We start from the raw sequence: 23,595 nt of genomic DNA on the forward strand, positions 1-23,595 counted from the left end.
CACTGATATTAAAAATGTAGCTGATGATGTATTAAAGCACTGATGATGATGATGATGTTGTTGTTATTTTTTTAAATTGAGAAAGGGAGGGAAAAGAATAACATGTTGTTCATTTCTTTATGATGATTTTATTTTGATATTTTAATGTAGGAATAACGCATGTTATTTCGTGTTATAACATCTGCAGAATCCCGAGGAATTGGTTACCAACGATTCCCGAGGGATTCTGAAGATGTTGATGCACGAAAAGAACATGCGTTAACGCTATTCTAGCATAAAACGCGTAAAAACAAGTAAAATAATATATTGTCCATCAACGTCATTAAATTTCCATGAAATGCGCGGTAAAGTCTACGTTGTTTTTTCACGCTGACGTCATTTCCTTTTGAATTATCCGTTTTGGGGCCGTAACACGTTTACGCTTTGCCACGGAACGTGCATATATAAAAAGGTGTTATACAGCATGTGAGCGAGAGAATCTCTCTTGTAACACACGTTTTCTTTCCTGTTAAAACACCCCCGAAAAGTGACAAGAACAGCAGTTTTGTGCTAGAATTGCTGCTGAAGTTGTTGCTGATGATGGTGATTTTTGATGTGAGGAAGCATTTGATCGATGAAGATATTTTCATTAAAATGTTGTCAGTGAAATAATAAAGGCATGCATATGATAATGATGATGATTTATATTATCGCGAACAATTATGATGAAAATTATTGATGTCTGTGATGACGGAAGTGTAATTAAAACATTTTTTTGAAGTGATACTTCAATTAAATGTAATAACCACGGTGAGGATGCGTACACCGGATATTGCCATTTAGTGATAAGGTATTTTCCGAAAACGTGTTTATTTTTCGTCAACAAGGTAAGTAAAACACTTATTTACTATTGTATTATACTACTATAAAAGAAAAAAGAGCATTATTTTTAATAACTAGATACTGTGTAGATGCTCTCACAAGCGTAAAATGAGTCAGTCTTAAGTAGAAATGCAAACAATTGTGATAAAATAGCAACTTTATCGTCTGATAAATGCAGGTCGGGGACACTTTTCTCCAGATATCGTCACTTATTGTTTTGTGATAAAATTCCTGAATCGTATGATTTATTTAGTTACATACAAAGAAAACATGTGCAAAATTTCAGCTTTGTAAATATTCAAATGACGGAGAAATCGATTATAAATGAGCGTCGATGGTGTACTGTGTATTGCAAATATATGTACTGTGTATTGACCTGTATCACATTTTACTGTACTGTGTATTGTTTATATTATCATTGAGTTTTAAAGAATGAATCTTTCAAAATGTACATTATTCTTTTCTTTTTCAATGTTCAAAACAGTAATATCTTTAGCCCTGAAGATACGTGATGTTTTTACATTGATATTTATAGCGTTTACTCCGTTGTAATTCATGTAATAAGTTCTGAAGGTAACTTACAGTGACCATAGTGCAACAGTGTTATGCTTACCAGTTGTAAATGTAGATATATATATATTCTATTCTATCATTGAGCATTGTTGAAGTTGATATAACATGAATTATCTCAAAAACAGTTAAAGGTATCTTTTAAAATTTTGCATTTGGGATGCCACTAAGACTTACTCTCAATATCTTGCAGAAAGCCCGGCCTTACTAATAAATACTACACTGTGATTTTTCTTTTGCAGATTCAACTTGTTTATGTGTGTTTATGGCTGGCTCGACGAACGAATTTAAGGCCATTGTATGTCATTTTGTTGAACACCACCCAAATGACGAGAATATTATAGTACGCTGACGACCAAAACCGCAAAAAAGTAAATTACAAGATAGCACCAGACATATGCAGAGATAAAGCAGAAAATATACTGTTGATTCAAAAAATATTGACATACGTGTTTCAAAAAGGAACCCGCTTACAAAATGGACCTATTTGCACCAGAAAGAAACCTTTGATTTGGGCAAATGGTGAGGAGCCTGTCCATTGACGGCAGTGGAAATGTGTGCTACCTACCACGCCATCTAGAAGAACCCAACATTTACACAATGCTACCAGTACAAAAATATAATCCAGAGACTATACACGGCGGTGTACATGGAACTTTCAATGTTACACAGAGTGCAAATCCATGGACAGACAAGGTTTTCGGAGAGTTTGTTATACAGTCTATGAAAGAATGTGACAAATAGATGGATGAATAAATAGCCTTTAATCAGTTTGTTTGCCAAGAAACGTTTTCTTTAACTAATTTTATAGTTTCTTATATTTCTTGACGTCGCAAAATGTTTTCATCGACAGCTTGGTTAATATGAGGTATAGTGAAGACTGCAAGTTGTTTTGAAGAGCAGGCTTATAACTCTTCCAACGGTTTTACAATTATACAACTGCTTGCATAACAGAGACCGCATTTCTGACGCTAAATTAAGAGGAAAGAGAAAAGCAAGACAGACGAATACTTACTGCCATTAGACATTAAAAGAAGCAGCTAGTTACTGCATAAATGTGATGAGTGTACATTACTGTCACATAAGACTTGGCATTGATACTGAATTTTTTTTTTGGTTGGATTTAACGTCGCACCGACACATGATAGGTCATATGGCGACTTTCCAGCTTTAATGGTGGAGGAAGACCCCAGGTGCCCCTCCGTGCATTATTTCATCACGAGCGGGCACCTGGGTAGAACCACCGACCGTCCGTAAGATACTGAAATAGGTTCAGTTGTGACAGATTTATTTTACCAAACATTATTTGACAAACAATATTGTAAAAGCCATGTTTTACATTGATAAAGAACAAATAGTCATGTACATTGAAATATTTATTAAACAAACTGGAAACGTAAACACAAGTTCGCAAAAAGATTATAATAAGATAGTAGAAGAACTCTATAAGATTTGTCTTTCGTTTTAATCCTTTCCACCAACTGTACTTGTAATGTTAGTATATAAATATAGTTAGGTATATTGTTGGGAATAAATATGTTTAAACCAAAGATCATAAACATTTTACATTCAACAGTTTTAATACATGAAAAAATCGGAATGTTCCCGATCGCTTGTTATAGTTCGAAATTGACTTTGACAATAAATATATTATTTTGGTCAACAGGTACGGTGGCATAGAGGGGACATAGGAAATATTTTATTTATCACGTGCGCACGTGATAACTATCACGTTCGCACGAGTTAGCTATCACGTGCGCACGTGGTAGCTAATACGTTCGCATAGGAAATATTTTAGTTATCACGTTCGCACGTGATAGCTATCACGTTCACATAGGAAATATTTTATTTATCACGTGCGCACGTGTTAGCTACCACGTGCGAACGTGATAGTTATCACGTGCGCACGTGTTAGCTATCACGTGCGCACGTGATAAATAAAATATTTCCTATGTCCCCTCTATGCCACCGTAAACAGGGAAGTTGATCACATAATGGTGGTAACGAACTATTGCATAGAAATGACATATATATTGCAAATAAAGTGTGCAAAATATATTTCAAGAATAACAAATGGCACTGTTTCCTCCTACTTTTAAAACGAATTGTTCAGTGCATATGACACCCATTTTGTTTCGTATGAAGCAAGTGGTGAGCTAATTACCTTTTAGAACAATTCATTTAAAGCAATAAAAATAAGCGTTGACTATAGCGTTATTTTAACAAAATTTCAAGCGAAGCTAGTTCGAAGGTTCTACGTCAAATGAGTCTAAGGTTATTGAGGAGAAACCACTTTAAAAGATCAAAGCCCTTACGACTTTGACCTTTGAACTATTGACACCATAATCGAAAAAAGTCGTCTATTGACTAAGGTTTATGTCTCTATGTAGTATGAAGGCAAAATGATAACATATTTTCATGTTGGCTCTTCTTATAAGGGGAGACATTTTCCACACTTATCGTCATCATGTCATGTGTTACATTATTATAAAACTTGTGACTGGGTCTTTACTCGACAATGGCTAGTCTTTAGACAGTTTCTCTGAGTGACTATTGGCATGCCGCTGTAATTGTAAGTTGTAATATCAGTGTTCAAACTGGTGCTTGTGATTTTTGCTGTGAAGTCTAATGTCATCTGCAAACAGAAAAAGACATTCTGTTATTTGGGCCAATGGAATTACATGTCTTGTCTACCTAATGACCGTAAATGCTTAAAATATGCACGTTTTTCAATATCAATACTCAGTACACCAAACTGCAATACACAGTACAAATATATCTTTGAAAAATCAATACACAGTACACCATCGACGTTCATTTATCACCGATTTCTCCGTGATTTGAACATTTACAAAGCTGAAATTTTGCACATTTTTTCTTTGTATGAAACTAAATGAATCGTACGATTCAGATTTTCCCCACAATGCAAATAAGTTATGGTATCGGGACAAATGTGTTTACGGCATGCATTTATCAAATGATAAACTAGTCATTTTATCACAAATTTTAGCATTTCTACTTAATATTGAGTCATTTTACACTTGTGAGAGCATATACATCGTATCTAGTTATGAAAAATAGTGCTCTTTTCTTCTGTAGTAGTATAATACTATAGTAAATCGGGGTTTTACTTACCTTGTTGACGAAAAATAATCCCGTTTTCGGAAAATACCTTATCACTTAATGGCAATATCCGGTGTACGCATCCTCACCGTGATAACTGTACATCATAATGATTATTCCTTCTCTTTAGAAGGAATATCTTAATTCAATAAGTCACACTTGACTGAGCTACTGATGACGAAAGCTGTTGTAATTACAAGCTGGCCAATTAAACTCCGTGGCCTTAGAAATAACCTCTGACGTTAAACTATTCTTTCTCAATTGAGGCCACTCCACGGATTACACAGTACTAAACCGGAGGATTATTAATTGATTCTTTTATTTCCTCCTGAACATAACATATGTACATTCACCAGATAGACATATATCAGCAAATTTAAATGTAAACAACCAAATATTATCGTTACCTTCAAATGCATGATTAATATGTGAAAACAAACCCCATTGTGACCCTCTAATTATGTGCAATAGCACAATCAAACTCTAATCAGCCCCTGTGTCTATTTTTAGAATGACCTGATAAAACCCAGGTTTGTGGTTTTATGATTCGGACAAACATTCAGAGAGATGTGTGTTATTTATATAGACTCAATGAATGTTATGTGATGGTTGAATATTGTTTTACACATTATTTTTTCTGTTTAAGAACTTAAGGCTCGTCTACATTATTCAAGAAAACTTGCACAAGATATAAATCACAGCAACTTGTATAGTGTAGACAGTACATTGTGTCCCCCATTAGTGTCTTTTTGAGTGGCAGTTTCCAGATAATTTTCGGCTACAAGATCTTGTAGCGTTTAGAACTCATCCTATTTTTCTTGGATGGTAGTGCTGTCAAATGCTCTGATAAAGGGTTTTTGATGAGGAGCACCTGCCCAGTATGGTATTTAGTTTACATTTTTTCATTAAATGTATATTGAGATCTAATAAAACCATCATTGAATGTTTGGCTTTGATAATTTAATGATAAACATGGCTGTGTGGACAACAGAAAAAAAATGATGTTTTAACTGAATGACATGCTCAAAAACCAAGTTTATATAATTCAATAGATAAAATTATATCTAGTACTCCAGTGGAAGAGTAACATCAGCAAGTTCGGTGTTCTCAAAAAGTATTTTTACATTTTCAATGATGTTTCTCACAATTTAAGGTTACATATTAACAAAATGTGACTGTTTTATCATATTTCCTGAAATAATATCTTTTAAGTAGCTTTGTTCTTCAACTGGATATGTATCACTTTAACTAGAGTTTTTCTCAATCAATGTTTTCACCAATGATTCATTTTTTTAAATATACAAATATTTGATCTTTATAAACATTTTGTACCGGTATCATTTCGGCCATCTTTTTTATTTACCTGTCATGATTTCCCTCCATTTAAAATTAATGTGTCTTCCAAGTTCAAGAAATATTGCAAAGCACTAATTGCTTGTACAAGATATAAATTATCTAGTGATTTATGGGCCCTACAAGATTTTCTTGAATAGTGTAGACGAGCCCTTAAATGGATTCAGACATGTCCTAGAACTCTGTTGACTGAATTACAGAAACCTTTACTTTACCTGATGTTATTATAACATGCAGTAAACTGTTTTCACACCAAATTAGATTACCAGTATATCTTATTAGTGTTGAAATTTAATTAGATTGACTATACTGAGAGCTATGACATTAGTTATAACAAATAATAATTCAGGAAATCTTGATGAATAAATAATAACATTAAAAACTGGTTTTAAGTAATATTATCATAAAATCAAATCACATAATTATTGTTCTGTATTAGCTCTCTATCATTGGTGAATGTAAACAACAGATGACACCGATAGGAAAATAAACCATCTGTTATTGAAGCCTTAATTAGATTGAAATCTATATCGGCAATAAAAAAAATACATATTAATATGAAAGTTACATACTGTGATCTGTCAGTATAAAACAATTTTCCCTTTTTTGAGAACCAGAGTTGGGAGATCATGAACAACTGTCTTAACTTTGTAAGAAAAAATTATTTTTTTTGTTTAAACTAAAACATAATCAGTATTTTAGCCAACTCAATGTGACCAATCCAGATGTTGAATGTTTGATCTCAGTGACAATTTGACTAGACAGAGTAAATCAGAAATAATTTGTTCTGATCCAAATTTTGTGGGGAAGTTGTATGACAGTTTACATTACTTCAGAGACTCATGATACATAGCCTAAATAGGACTAAAATGATAATAATGCTGCAACAAACAATAAAGAGAAAAAACAAGTAGAATCTGTCAGAACAAATATTACAAATTTATATATGTAACAAAAATTAAAAACAATATATTTTTTTTTGCATTTTTTTTACTATCATTCAAGATTATATAAATAATTATTATGTGTAAAAGTTACTAAATTCAAACTTAATTTTCCGTCTTAAACGAAAGTAGAGATTGTAACAAAATACAATCCATTTATTATCATTAACAAATATCATCTAATAACATCGTGGAAAATAATAGTTTAAAAGTATGCCAGCACCTTTACTAGGTACATTCATTACATAGCTTAAAATGGGCTATAAAATTACAACAACTCATTAATTTTTTAAGTTATACTGTCGTATATATATAAATCATGCAGATGTTCTTATTTTAACTGTCCATTTCGCCAATTGTTAAGACATTTTATAAGCATTTCTTTTACAAAGAATAAGTCTCATAAATATGTACACATGATCAATTATTACATGTATATTCCATTTATAATTAGATCAAAAGATATGAACAAAATGCATCAAATATTCAACCATCTCAGTTAATATGCATACTAGTGCCTTAAATATAAACAAATTTTGCAACACTGGCCAGGTACATCATTTTCTGTGAGATAAGAATGTGCAAATGCAATCCTTACAGTAAATTAACTCTATAGACAAGGGTAGAGAGGAAAATTCTCTTAGATTGCTAAGATGATGCATGTAATTAATATTAACCCCCAAGTCAATAAAATGGACATTAACACTCAGCAGTGGGGCTATAAATTACAACAGTGGTCAAATCTGGACAATGTGTGAAATGATAAGAAGGAATGTGTAAAACAAAAACATTGTGATACCATACAGTATAAAATGTCATAGCTCATGAATTTGAAACAACTCCGTTCAAGCATCAATGAAGTCATTCAAAAAATCAAAGTTATTATTATATATATGAAACAAAAAACTTGTGAATTCAGATACATTTAACATGTAAACTAAAACATTTGAAGTAGACATACAGAAAAGTACTTTAGTTTAAAACTTGTCATAAAGATTCAAGTGTAACTCAGATACTAAATCAATTATTTTTGAGGTCCGAAATTACGAAAGAAGGAAACATACATAATACTTTAATACATAACTGTAATTACTTAAACATGTCATTTTTAGCTCATCTGATTTTTTGAAAAAAAAATGATGAGTTATTGTCATCGGCGTTGGCGTCTGCGTTGCCTGGTTAAGTTTTATGTTTAGGTCAGCTTTTCTCCTAAACTATCATAGCTATTGCTTTGAACCATCATCAGCTGACCCTGTACAGCAAGAAACATAACTCCATCCTGCTTTTTGAAAGATTTATGGCCCCTTTTGTACTTAGAAAATACCAGATTTCTTGGTTAAGTTTTATGTTTAGGTCAACTTTTTCTCTTAAACTATCAAAGCTATTGCTTTGAAACTTGCAACACCTGTTCACCATCATAAGCTGACCCTGTACAGCAAGAAACATAACTCCATCCTGCTTTTTGCAATAATTATTGCCCCTTTTGGACTTAGAAAATCAGTTTTCTTGGTTGAGTATTATGTTTAAGTCAGCTTTTCTCATAAACTATCAAAGCTATTGCTTTAAAACTTGCAACAGTTTTTCACCATCATAAGTAGACGCTGTACATCAAGAAACATAAGACTATCCTGCTTTTTTGCAAGAATGATGGCCCTTTTTAGACTTAGAAAATCATGGGTAGGACAATATTTCTATTATATAAAAAAATCAGATGAGCGTCAGGACCCGCAAAGCGGTGCTCTTGTTTTGTTATAAGTGTGCACAGTTGTTTTACAAACTGATTTAACATTAGAACACATAAAAGGAAGTGTCTAGGGGTACGGACCTTCTCATTTTTTAGAGATTCATGGTTATTTACATCTTAAATTTTGTTGAAAATGAAATAACAAATAAGAATAAACCAGTGTTCAATTAGAACTTGACTCTAAATGGTTGACAGATACCAGCTTTCATCCGATTGTTTACCTTCTAATTAACCGAGGAACTCCAAATGAATACACTGTTCCATGCCAATTATAAACTGTTGATGGCACATAATGAGTGAATTTAACGCTCGAATGAATTATTTTGAAATTCAACAGAAGAAAAAACAAGAGCTGTCGGATGACAGCACGCAGGACTATTCGAAGAACTAATGGAAGAATGGGGTCAGAATATTACCACAGATTTTTAGACAACAGAAAAAAATAGATAAGACAAACAGTGTTCATGTATCTGTGGCTTTGGAGTATTGCACTATAAAAGCAATGTCTGACCATGATGGCAAGCAAGTGTTCAAACTTTCAAAGCCATATATCAAACAGTTTAGACAAAATGTGGAATGGTATGAGAGACTTAACTAATTTCTATGTCAGAACAAGGGCTAAACTGAGCTAAAGTCCTTGTTCTATTTATGAAAACAAAGAAAAAATATCAAACAGGGAACGCCACGCACCAAAAGCGCAGCCTCCTCAAAACGAACCCCCCAGCACGCAAACGCGTGCACCACACACGCACACACACACACACACACACACACTCAAAGCCCACACATCAGGACAAAACGAACAACACACACACACATACACTCAAAGCCAACACATAAGGACAAGACGAACAATAAGCATACACACACGCGCGCACACAAAGTCAACATACAAGGACAAAACGAACAATGAAGTCTTGCCTACATATGAGACTATGATGGTAAACGAGTGGTCAAAGTTTAAAAGCCATATGACAGTTTAGGCAAAATATGGACTATTATGAAAAATTTAACTGATTTCCAAGTCCAAAAAGTGCCATAATTGTCTAGTTTCTCTGGATGGTTTAGACGAGTGGATCCAATTAGATGGTCTGTACGAGTGGATCCAATCAGTAATTCAAGGGCCATAAATCAAAAGTGCCTGTGCAAATTGGACTAGTTATCGAACTTGACTAAGGTCTTATGGCCATACACATTTTGTTAAGTTTGGTGAAGATCGGATGAGAAATGATTGACTTAGAGAGCGGCCAAGAGTAAAAATGCGGATTTTTCGGTAATTCAAGACCAGTAACTCCAAAATGCCTGGACAGATTTGGCTAGTTATCGAACTTGGCCGAGGTCTCATGGTCAAACACATTTTATTCAAGTTTGGTGAAAATCGGATGAGAAATGTTCGACTTAGAGTGCGGACAAGACTAAAAGGCCGATTTTTCGATAATTCAAGGGCCGTAACTCCAAAATGCCTTGACCGATTTGGCTAGTTATCAAACATGGCCGAGGTCTTATGGTCATACACATTTTGTTCAAGTCTGGGGAAGATTGGATGAGAAATGTTTGAATTAGAGTGCAGACAATAGTAAAAAGGCCAATTTTTTCGATAATTCAAGGGCCGTAACTACAACATGCCTGGACCGATTTGGCTAGTTATCGAACTTAGCCGAGGTCTTATGGTCAAATATATTTTATTCAAGTTTGGTAAAGATTGAATGAGAAGTGTTTGAATTAGAGCGCGGACAAGAGAAAAAAGGCCGATTTTTGGTAATTCAAGGGCCATAACTCCAAGATGCCTGGACCGATTTGGCTAGTTATCAAGCTTGGCCGAGGTCTTATGGTCAAACAAATTTTATTTAAGTTTGGTGAAAATTGGATGAGAAATGTTCGACTTAGAGTGCGGACAAACTTTGTGACAGACAGACAGACACACAGACACACACAAATCAATATCTGTGGTGGGAGACATAATAAGTGTTCAAAATATAACTATTATACACTGCTCATGCATTCCCTTTCCAGTGTTTTAGACTGCAGCATCGACGATTTAAACAACAGAAAGTTTACACAATGCACCAAAACGTACCATTTTGCCTGTAGAATTTAACTAAGAATGTAAAATGTTTCCAGGGGAGCATGCCCCCTAACCCCTAGAACAATGGCTTACACTTCAATTTTGGCCAAGCTACACTGACAGGGGTGTACTTCCTTTGAGGTACAGTAGTTGCCCTGGGGCCTACACTTCATAGGAAAAGTTTTAACGTCCTGACATACACCAAAAACTGCACCATTTTGTATCTATAATGTAAGAATTCTACAGGGAGCATGCTCCCAAACCATCCTAGGACTGTGGCTTACACTTCCATCTTGGCCTAGTACCCTCCTGAATTATGAATTTCGCCAGAAAGCACCATAATTTGCATTTAGAATGTAAAAATCTTCTGGGGGGAGCATGACTGCCCCCCACCCCCTCCCACCAAATACCCTAGAACAGTGGCTTACACTTCCATTTTGGCCCTGCTACGTACTTGACACTGGTGTACTTTCTATAAGGTACAGTAGTTGCCCTGGGCAAACACTTTATGAAAAAGTTTAAAGGTCCAGATACACACCAAAAACGCACCACTTTGCATCTATAATGTGCAATTTTCCCGACACCCCTAGGACACTGGCCTACACTTCCATTTTGTGGCCTAGCTAAACCCTGGAATTATTAATTTTGATAAAATACACCATTCTGCATCTAATTTGTGCAATTTTTACGTGAGAGCATGCCCCAGAACCCCCAGGACAGTGGCATATACTTCCATTTTAGCCTAGCAACGCCTCTGAATTATGAATTTCACCTAAACGCATAATGTTTTATCTAGAATGAATTTTTTTCCGGGGAAACATCCCCCATCCCCCTTAAAACAGTGACTTATACTTCCATTATGGTCCAGCTACGCCTTTGACACTGGTCTACTTTCTAAATTGTACAATAGCTTCACCGGGTCCATACTTAATTTTTGAAAAATGTAAAACATAGAAGTCCTGATATAATCCAAAAGGCACAATTTTGCATCTAAAATGTGAAAATTTTCTGTAGGAGCATGCAATACCCTCTTTGGACAGTGGCCTACAATTCCATTTTAGCCTAACTACGCCCCTGAGTTATAAATTTCAAGCTTTAGTTCTTGTGATTCAAAGTTGCATTCATATTACAGTATTATAAAATATTGCCATTTACAATGTAAATTATATTTTATCACAAGTTACAATATAAAATGATTACAATGTTTATTCTTAATTTCATTAGAAAAACAGTTTCAATAAAGATTTTTTATAAAACACATCTCAAAATAAAACAACAATTGAGTTATCACATTTATTCTTCTTGTGAGACACAAAATTTAACATTGACTAAAGTTTTACAATCATTAAACATGTTCTAAAATTCTCAAACCACGATTAGAACAGGTTCCAAGTGTATCAGATGGTCAGTGCCATTAATGCACATTATCTGATTCTTAATGGGACATCATGCTGACAAGATAACAAGCCTGAAAGTTCCAAATCAAAATTGATTCTCCAGCTACCCCTTGTCATATGTATGTGCTATAGAATTCTACTGTCCGAAAATCTCTCTGCCTAGTGTGTTTGTTACTAATAATAGGGATGACCGCATTGAGTGTGACGTAGTGATACCTGTAATCTGAAAATGTGCTCATAATTCACACATCGAATCATAATAGATTGACCAGGTCAATGTCTTATTGCCGTATTTACTCTACTGAAAGAGGGAACAGATTTAATTTGTTGTTGGATTTAACAATTTATGTTAAATAACTAGCGTAAATACTTACCTGATATTTTTTGGCAGTATAAAACAGATACTGCAACCAAAAGTTTACAAGATGGTCATTTTATATTTATATAGATGTGCCCTAGAAGGAACTTTTGGTATGCTTTAACTTGTTTAATTTTTAAATTTTCATCACCAGCAACATTAGCATAGAAAAATCCTCATGTCACAAGTATGACACTGGAAAGCTCGTGGCTTGAACTTTAAATTTTTCAAATCATTCTTAAATCAGATCTGAAGAAGAAGAAAAAAAACATCATACCAAAACATTAACCTTGTATATATTATGCATCAAACACACTGGGCTTATCACGCTGCATGCTATGATAATCCTTTATCACCGGTCTAATTACCATGTCTTCTGATCAGAAAAATTCACAACCACAACAACCATATAAAATTATTCACGTTTTTCATCGTCTGCTAACTATTTTGTCTCCAGTTCCCTGTAGTTATTTTACCGCGTTTTCTGCTTGCAATTCACGATTTTCTCATGTTTTCAGTGCACTATATAAGTGATTGTTAATTGATATTCTTCACTCGAGGTTGAATATTTGACAGCATAACAAGTATTCTGATTATTTGTTTATTCCCTCCCACCCACCCTTACAGACATTTCAAGTTTCTTAATAGTTATTGCTGATGGCTTGTAGCTGTATTCGAATATCAAAGGCAGATTTGACTTTTTGACTGATTTAAACAAGAGTAATCATTTAGTTCTAGAGAGATTCCTCAGGCCAGACAGTACGTCTCCTTTATGTTCTGATAGAAAATAAGGTTCACAGTTACGTACCTTATATTTCAAGGGTCTTTAGACATGAACAGTTCCTTGATAATTATTACTGTTGAGTATTCATGTATTACTAGAACTTTATAGGCAGATATACATTTAACATTATAATATTATGAGAACATTTGAATTCTTCATGCCAGACTCGGTATCTACATTTAGAAAAGTAACATTCACAAGTACACTTTAATTCTATATCAATATATTTTATGCTGTTTTTTCCCATGCAATGTTATTCTTTCGTTATCAAATGGAAATTGCCGTTATCCTCTTTTGAGCTAGTTTTCATTTTATTTTTGATATTACCTTGAAAGAATGTTATGTTTTACACACATGTTTTACACACTGCACATTTTTTCTTATTTTGTGGTTATTCAACGAAGCTGAGAGAGACCAGAATTGCCATCTTGTATGCTGTTTAACTATTCTAGATAAGATGAGTTCAAGTTATTACATTTGGTTCATTCGGGACCTAATAGAAAGCACATTTTTACAGTTTAGATTTTCATGTACATCTGATTGTATGTTTGCCTTAAATTTTGATAGTATGTTTTCAGGCTGAGTGGTGTACAAAGATAAAGATAACCACATTTACCCCACTTCTACTGGTCGATCATCAACACATCGCACAACATCGTACCGTCTGACATTTGCAAGACAATATATTCGTATTTTTTGTACATTGAAATGCTGTCAAATACTAAGACCTGTATCCTATATTTTTGTTTGTTGTTTTTGTAGTTAGAAACATGAAATTAGTGAATAATTGATTTACTCACGACATAGAGTGAGTAACGTCATTTTTTACATTTGTATCACCACCATCATTATCATCATCATAACAACTATCATCACAATCATACGACAATCATCATCATTACAAACACTATCATCACCAGTCATCATCATCATCATTATCATCGTTAATAGTTTCACTGATGTTTTTCTGATGAACAAGATATGAAAAACAGTTTCGGTCCGAAGATAAAGGTTTGTTGATGTTATTGTTGTTACTATAGGTGATTCTATTGCTGTTAAAGATAATGGTAATGTTTGAAACTTAAAGAATCATTTTCTTTAAGAGTGTTGCATGATTTAGTCTGTTAAGAGTGAGAAATTGATTTTAAGGATATCAATGGTGACGATATTGATGACGGTAACATAAAATTGGTGATATACATTAACATTATAAAGACAATTTAGTTTTTGTTATAAACATAATTATAATACAAATCATCATTATTCCCATAACTTTATAGCTTAACTGCGTCAATAATACCAACGCTTTTAATCTTTATAATATTCAATTTTGACTCCAAAATCTCACTCCACTCCAATCCAAGAGTCCACTCCATATTTTGTCGTATGACATTACTTTCGCTGCATGTGGCGATCACATGTGGCAGTAGCGTACCTAGGATACAGTATGAGTCCATGAGCCATATAAACTTAAATATATTACAATTATTATGTTTTCTTAGGAAAGGAAATTTTTTGCACCTGTGACAATGAGCCATTAGATTGTCACAGGTGCAGTTTTTTTTCAAAATGGCTTTTTGTCATTTTTTTCTTATAAAACATAATAATTGTAATAAATTTAAGTGTATATATAGGGCTCATAGACCCGTTTTGCATCCTAGGTACGTTACTGCCACCTGTGACATACCCTTGGTTATCTCTGCCCAGGTCTTCTACTGCATTTCCGCTACTGCATTTCCGCAGACGATAAAATCATGTCTTAAAATAGAGCTGGATTTCCAATAATAATTGCTTTATTTAGACCAATTGGGTTTTCCGCAAATGAACTAGTGTAAACACTAGGCCAAGGTAGCCTAAATAAAATGAAATTTTCGTCGTTTGAATCTGTGAATTAGACGAAAATTTATTTCCCTTTGTTCATAAATCTCTGAGAGGTGTCGTATTATACACTCAGCACGAGTTTTCGTGCTTGACCGAACAGCGCTCTATATTCTTTCAGCCTTGGAAACACTGACGATACAGAGGTTCATTTTATTCTTATTTTTTTATTGTTATAAAAATATTAACAACATGGTTATTAGGCCTAAACAAAATTCTTTGTTTCCTGTAACATGCTCAAAAAAATTAGGGTAGGTAGGTCGGAAAAACTTTTTTTTAGATTTTTTTTTTATTAAGGGAGACTTTTCAGAAATTATTTGTGTGTCAAAAAATGAATACAAACAAGGGGATTTTGCCTTTAGAGCATCAGTAAGTTGATTTCTAACATCACTGAGCATGTTTAAAGCATAAAAAGTGCAGTTTTGCAACTTTCTGTCAAACAGTTGAACATTTTTTTCTCCAAGGCCATAAAAACATTTAGGGTCGGGCCAAAAATTTAGGGTAGGTCGGGATACCGGAAACGAACAATTTCTTTTTTTACGCCTTAACAAAATGTACGCTTTAAGAAAAGATAGGATAGCAGATAACAAGCAAACAGACTGGAAATTATTACTTGTACTTCAAGTTTCATTTGTATATTCGAAGAAATATATGAGGTATATGATATCTACTGAACATATGTAAGGAACTCAGAACTTTTTATGTATATTGTATCATGTGTATGCTTGATTATGTTATAATGTATGTAATCATATAATGATAATCATATCTACATTGAATTATTCAATTAAAATTACACATTGTATAATTGAATATTTTATGTTTGATATGTGGCAAATTATAACAGACGGTCTGTCGTTCGGTTCCAAATGACTTCTATAAAAATAGATTGTGCTTTTTGTTTTTATTCTTGATAAGGTCGTCAGAGGTGTTTGTCCAATTATGCATATGTTACCGTCATTGATCACTATTTGCATATTTGATATCCTGAAAATCAGTTTATCACCTTTGACAGACAAAATCATTGAAAACTCTAATAGAAAAGAACTGTCTAAATTTCAATCATCACTATCATCATTGGCAACAATACAAAACCCTCCATAATTAAAGTCATCATCAACAACAACAATAACTACAACAAACCGTTATCTTCATCTTGTTCATTAGTAATAACACCAGTTACACTCGATAGAAATGATGATGTAATGACAGATGATGATGATGATTAATCTAATGTTGATGCTGGTAATGATACTTATGAAGGAAATGATAGCGTTTATGATGTGATGGTTGCTGTTGTCGGTGATATAATGATGATGGTGAAAATTATAATGTTGATGATGATCTTAATGATGGTACTGCTGCTGGTGATGATAGTATTTGTAATGATGATAACTGTCGTTACAATTGTGATGATAGTGGCAATGATGATGATAGTGGTAATGGTGATTAAGTTTTAGATGATGATGATTGTTTTGGTGGTTGTATTGCAAGTGGTGATGGTAGTGATATAATGATAATGATGACGGCATAAATTACAATAATATTATTCACCTTTCTGTGACACTTCAATGCATCAAAGCATAATGAATTACATAATGAATGAATTTTATAAGGCACACACCAAGAAACAATTTGCAGCAGTAACAACTGAAACATGCGAAAAGTGGCAAAGCATTTGCTCATAAAGCATTCTAATGGTCCTTGCACGAGCAAATTGTATCTATTGTTGCCTGTTATCTTCCAAGATTTTTTACTGATCAGAAGATATGGTAATTAGATGCTTGACAGCATACAGCAGTAGAATAATGTCATGACTTGCACTGATAAGCCCAGCGTGTTTTATATATAATATATAAAAGATTAATATTTTCAAGCGTCAAAATTGACAAGATGTTTTTATTGAGTAATGCTAATCTTAAAATAATCTTCTTCAGTATTGATAAAAAGACATTGAAAATTTTTCTGATGATGATTAAGATGTAAAACCTAATATAATTATTACATTTAATAGAAGTATCCCTTCAAAAACAAATGTTTTAAATATACTTTCATCATCACTAACATCAATAATTTTATCAGTTACAACAATGTAAGTCATCATCATCATCATCATCATCATCATCATCATCATATACATGACATTCTTATTTCACAGACAAAATTATAATGACTATAGACACCATCATCAAAATATCATATCATCAAAGTCATCATCATCACCATCATTATCATCGTCGCCACCAGCAGCAGCAATAAAAAAAATCAAGACATCTTAAGAAAGCGGCATAACTACATGTCTTTCTTTTTTCTTCCTTTCCACGGGGGGTACTCGGTTGTTGAGAATAACATGTTACAGAGTTAGAATGCTGCTGGTACAGTTTTCCCGGATAACGTTACAGCATATGATGGAGAAGCTTAACGTTATCCGGGAAACCTGCATCAGCACCATTTGAACTCTGTAACATGATATCCCGTGCAACAGTTCCTTCGACGTGTTTTCTCAATTTAACAGAAGAACAACATAATAATCATCAGTGCTAATGACATCATTAATATTGGGCCAAAATTGTGACCTCTACAGCGTTCAGTCATGTTGTTGACGACGGTCGACTACTAGACATTTGCGAATTAAGTCTACGTGGACTGTGAACACCTAAGTCGATCGATTTTTCAAGGGGATTGTCTCAACATGATAATTTTAATTTATGTGTAGTAGGAAAACATTCCTATATCGACGGTAAGGTCTGGCTTATTATGTCACCGCACAGGATAAGATTTGGATTTGTCTGTCCGTCCGTCTGTTTGCCAGAAAAAAACTTTGTTATGCATATCGCAAAAAGTATTTGATCTAACGTCATAACACTTTCTTAAATTGTTCTTTAATATTATAAGTTGCGCATCCGCGACAAAGTTGAAAAAATGAGCTAATTTGATCGCAGTGTATCCGTATTTCATCGTCGTCGTCGTCCGAAATGAAAAAAAATCTAAACTGGGTGAGCTGGGATCAAAATGTAGGTCAGCAGGTAAAACATTGTGAAAACTGTAGAAAACGTAATATCTTGCGTCTCCATTCCTTTGTTGCTTTTATACGTCCGAAGGAACGTATTTTGGGATACCCCAGGTGCTCATCTGACGGTATGTCTGTGCATCCGTCTGTCCGTTAGCAATTTCGTGTCGACTCCGCTCTGTAACTCGGGAACCCCTTGAAGGATTTTAAACAAACTTGATACAAATGTTCTCCACATCAAGACGACGTGCAGAGCGCCTGTATCAGGTGGCTTGCTTTAAGGTAAAGGTAATACTTAGGGGTCGAGGTCATATTACTTTGTTTCGTGTCCGCTCTGTGACTGTTGATCTGTTTGAATGATTTTACAGAAACATTGAACAAATGTCCATCAGCGCGCATGTTTTTTGATGGCTGGCTACAAGGTCAATGTCACACTAAGGGGTCAAAGGTCATATAACTTTGTTTCGAGTGCGATCTGTAACTGTTGAACTGCTTGAAGGATTTAAAAAAAAAAACTTGGCACAAATGTTCACCACATTGAGATGACGTGCACAGGAAATGGCTCGCTTCAAGGTAAAGGTCACACTTAGAGGTTAAAGGTACAACATGGAGGGTACCTGCAAAGTTAAGGTGTATTTTGACATATCTGTACCTGGTGATGATTTAAGTGGACCTAGAGTTTTTCGAGGAATTTCTTTCCTTTGTTGTCCTTTTCCTTAGGGCTTCAACAGTAAAGTTCTTAAAATTTTGCTCCCTTCCTCTGATATTTGACTTTATCAAAAACTTTAACCAAAAATTCTAAATTAAAAAGGGACATAATTCTGTCAAAATTCAAATCAGAGTTAAGGCGATTGTTTCTCCCGGTGAAGACTTTGTAAATAAGTATTTTAAGTTTCAAGTCAATAGCTTTGATAGTAGCAGAAATATTTGACTTTATCTAGAATTTTAACGAAAAATTCTAAGTTAAAAGGGGCATTATTTTGTCAAAATTCATATCAGCGTTTTAGGGATTGTTTCTCCTGGTGTAGACGTTGATAGTAAATAAGTATTTTAAGTTTCAAGTCAATAGCTTTGATAGTTACAGAGATATTTGACTTTATCAAAAACGTTAAAACGGCGACGCCGACGCCGGAGCGAGTGCAATAGCTCTACTTTTTCTTCCAAAAGTCGAGCTAAAAACAGGCACATCCAAATTTATATCACCTACCGCATAGTGGTGATATGATATAATCGAAACCCTATTGCCGTTATAAACTATTTTTCCTACATAATATAATCAAATTATGTTGAGACGGTTCCCTTGAAAAATCGATCGTCTTAGGTGTCCACAGTTCACGTAGACTTAATTCGCAAATGTCTACTATGAACGACGCCGGGCATAGGGCGATCACAAAAGCTAACTTCGTGCTCAAGTGAGCTAAACATGGGGTGCGGGACCGGAGACAGGGAGCTTGCAATGTTGATTGCTGCAGTCTGAGTCATCTCATCAACACTAACTTACAGGCCAAGTCTGAAGTCAATGAATTAGAAAATATATTGAAATTAAAAGAAGACCACATTTTAAAGAAATACTTTGATACTATAGGGGCGTAATTTCAAAATTTCACAGAAATTAATAAAACATACATTCCTAATAGGGATCTACCTTTTTGAAATTGGGTCTTTTGTTCCTTACATAAATCTGTAACAGAGTATTCTAAAAAATGAAAACTGTCATAAAATGTTGCTCAAATGTGATTGACCGCCTTTAACATTTCAGAAAATTATATTGTAATGAATATTGTCAAATATTATATTTCATAAGCTGACCATCGTTTGTATGATAAATCAAATGAGTAAACATTCGATGGGTGGCTTTCAGTGTTTTAGATTAGGCCGGTTGGTCCCATTCCCTTCTCAAAAATATGTTCTTCCCCATTTTAGTTTAAATTTTACTGCATACCTTCATTAATACATGATATGCACTTCCCCATTCTTGATAAAAGTTCTCGTACAAAGTTTACATAGACCTAGCTCTAATCCAATTTAACTTTTAGTACATATGTAAACCAAATGACATTTGTGCTTTTAAGTCAATTTCTTGTTCAGTGAAACATAAATATCAGATTTTCAAGTCTTACACAAGTTAAGATATGTTACCTCACCCGTTGTTCTTATCAAAACAATTACTGTGAAGATTTTAAAAATAATGTTGTGCCGCTTTCATGACACAAAACTATGCTTCAAAATCGAAAGATATACTGAAGACAATTTTCAATTCTGTATGTTTTTGCTGATATTCCGAAATAAGATAAAGTGGTATGTTGAAGAATTTTTATTTGAATTCTGGCTTATCATTATAGATTAACCAAATCTTTTCTACTAATTACCGACCCCTACCACATTCTTACATCAGATGAAAGGAACATTTCGGGGGAAAATCGATATGTTTTTCGCATTAACATGATAAAGTAGAATCTAAATGTTTAAATGGTACATTATTAGCCATATTTTCAGATTTAACATTTATTTTGGCATAAAGTTAGTCTGACAGAAAAACTGAAAAAAAAAAATAATAATAATAAAAAAAAAATAAATAAACGTTTTCAAAATGGCGGATATCCTGGAAAAAATTCCCTGAGAAGTCGTTTACGACCACAATGCCCCCAAAACTGAAATACAACTCACTTGGGGATTCCAACGAAACTGATCCACACAGAAACAGCAGAATAATTTGAACCAACATCAGTAAGAATCTTGAAATGTTATTCCCTCTGTTAACTAAATCTCCATCAAGTATGCATGTCATATGATATAATGATTCATCATTATATATAAACCTTTCTTGCTATAAATATAGCAGTTTGTATAAATATATAGACCTATGTTTTCCAAAATCGTGCTATTTATAGCAAATTTAATAATTTATTTATAGTATACATTAATTTTGGGTTTTTCCATATACGACAAACTATGAATTAGAGTCTTGGAGTGGAGTCTGAGATTTTGGAGCGGCCTTGGAGTGAGAAATTGGATTGAGACTTTGTTCGAAATAGCGCCGCTAGTGATGATGATGGTGGTGATGATGATGATGCTGATGATGTTGATGATAGTTTTTGCGGTGTTATTTGATGATTATGTTTATGCGAAGTATGCTGATATTACCGTTGTCAATTTTTTAAATATAATGCTGATTGATGGTGTTATAGCACTAATGATGATGATGTTGTTGTTATTTAGTTGTAGGTCAAGGTAACAGTCAGGTGACCTCCAAATCACTGGGGTTATCAGGTACTTAAAATAAAACAGTCTAGGAAATATGATCTGTTAATATTCCCCTATATAACTCATATACCGACTGAACCCCGGGAAACTTGTTTAAAGAACCACTAGGCAAAGACATATCACATACAAAGGCCTAGGTCTTGAACCTTCAGACTAGAAAATTTTTCAAATATTTCCTATACAAATAAACTTAGGACACCAAGGGTATGGACTCTTTTAACCCCAGGGGCATAATTTGAACAAATTTGGTGGAGGACAATTAGGCAATGCAACATACAAATATCAAAAGTCTAGGTCTTGCAGTATTAAGGCGAGAAGGCAATGCTTCATTCCAAATATCAAATGCCTAGGTCTTGTGGTTTCAGACAATAATTCTTTTTAAGTGTTTTCCTGTATAAATCTATGTTGGGACTCTCTGTGCGGGGCCTCTTTTCACCAAAGGGACATAATTTAATAAATCTGCATAGAAGACCATTAGATGGTGTAACATCTCAAATATCGAGTCTTTACGCCTTGTGGTTTTGGGCTAGAATATCTTTTAAGTTTTTTTCCTTCCGGTTGCCATGGCAATCAGAGTTCTGTTTGGAATTCAATTTCTTGAACAATTTTAGAAAATGTTGACAGACGCACGATTGACGACGGACTAAGCACGACGGACATTGAGCGGTCACAAAAGCTCACCCTGAATTTATGGCTGAGGTGAGCTAAAATGAATACATTGGAAAAAAATTGATCACAGTGGAGCTTGAACCTATGCCTACCTGAAAATTGAAGTAAAAGTAGGTTTATGGTAGCAATACTCTTCAAAAGGAGGTACACTTTTATCATCAATATATGTGATATGAAAAAAAAAACAAAAAACAAAACAAAACGACATGATCATTTGAATCCAAGGTTGCTCAAAAATCTCACTTCAGACTCCATTCCGTATTTTGTTGTATCACTTGGGCGATAGTTTACGACACAAATTTCGGTCGAACGGACGGACGGGCAGACGTACGGACAAGAGCAACTCGAAGTGCCCTCTTCCCCTCCACACACACAAATAAAATTGATAACGTGTTTTTATTTTTAGAAATAACAAATAGATCCGGAATTCCCAAAATATGTAACTATAATTACACTTTTGGTTTTCCACTAAGTAAGTGTCAGCCTATACATAAATTAAACGACCACAAAATGTTTAATTAAGCCTTCATCCGTTCGATATCACAACATTATAAAACTTTCAAGAATGACAAAAACTAATGTTCTAGTGAAAACAGAAATGCTTTTTAGCACCGCATTTGGACTCAATAGGATAGCCTTAGCGTAAAAAAAATGTTTGTTACCGGTATCCCGACCTACCCTAAATTTTTGGTCCGACCCTTAATGTTTTTATGGCCTTGGAGAATATATATATTTTTTTATCTTTTTTAACAAAAGTTGTAATACTGCACACTTCATGCTTTAATCATGGTCAGTGATGATAGAAATCAACTTACTAGTGCTCTAAGGCGTAACTCCCTTATTTGTATTCATTTTTTGACATAAAAATAATTTCCGAAAAGTCTCACTAAAAATGATAATAATAATAATTAAAAAAGAGAAGAAAACAACACTTTTTTCCGACATACCTACCCTAATTTTTTTAGCATGTTACCGGATACAAAGATTTTTTTAAGACCTTACAAGAAAATCCTAAGTCTACTGCAGGCTTTTACAAATGATAATTATCCACAACAACGTAAGATTGTGTTAAGGATTTGTCTGAGTTGGACATTGTTAGATAATTGCTTACTATATTTTTTTATTCATTTCTTATACTGTTCAAGCATGAATTTAGATATTCTCCAAAACAAATCTTTAGCTATATATAACGAAACATTAACATACCTTCCGCTGATCCTATTTTCCATATTGATGATACAATCACCCCAAAAAACAAAGCTCCCTTTCGGGTAGCATATTTATTTTTCATTCCGTCCTTCTCTACGCTCCACCTCGAACCCAACTAACTAATAATAAATCCGAGATATGAATGCGCGCGCAGATGCACTTGATAACCGATATGCATTAAATATTACGTATACATACGACTCCGCTTTAAAGGCCAAAAAATAAAAAAATAATGTCTAGTTTCTCAGGCCCCGCCGCATGCGATTTTGACCCGCAGCATCAAAAATTTTTATCAAAGAAAAACTGAAGAAATTTGCGAAAAGAGGAAATTCAACAAAACATTGAGGACAAAAGAAGGAAAATATG

The 23,595-nt window shown here is 34.0% G+C and overlaps 1 protein-coding gene across 3 annotated transcripts in view; it reads right to left on the bottom strand.

Moving 5' to 3' along the window:
- LOC128551963 (uncharacterized) overlaps nucleotides 1-23,338 on the bottom strand; it is a 40,570-nt gene extending 17,232 nt beyond the window's left edge. For 2 of the 3 annotated variants that reach the window (XM_053532932.1, XM_053532934.1), the window contains exon 1: nucleotides 23,227-23,338. In XM_053532932.1, the coding sequence (XP_053388907.1) occupies nucleotides 23,227-23,311 (85 nt within the window). In that variant the 5' untranslated portion in view covers nucleotides 23,312-23,338. Of the gene's footprint in view, nucleotides 1-20,754; nucleotides 20,859-23,226 lie in introns of those variants that run through there. The other variant, XM_053532933.1, reaches the window with a different exon arrangement.
- Nucleotides 23,339-23,595: the final 257 nt, after the last annotated feature.

Source organism: Mercenaria mercenaria, unplaced genomic scaffold, assembly GCF_021730395.1.
Source record: "Mercenaria mercenaria strain notata unplaced genomic scaffold, MADL_Memer_1 contig_1868, whole genome shotgun sequence".
Classification (NCBI taxonomy): domain Eukaryota; kingdom Metazoa; phylum Mollusca; class Bivalvia; order Venerida; family Veneridae; genus Mercenaria; species Mercenaria mercenaria.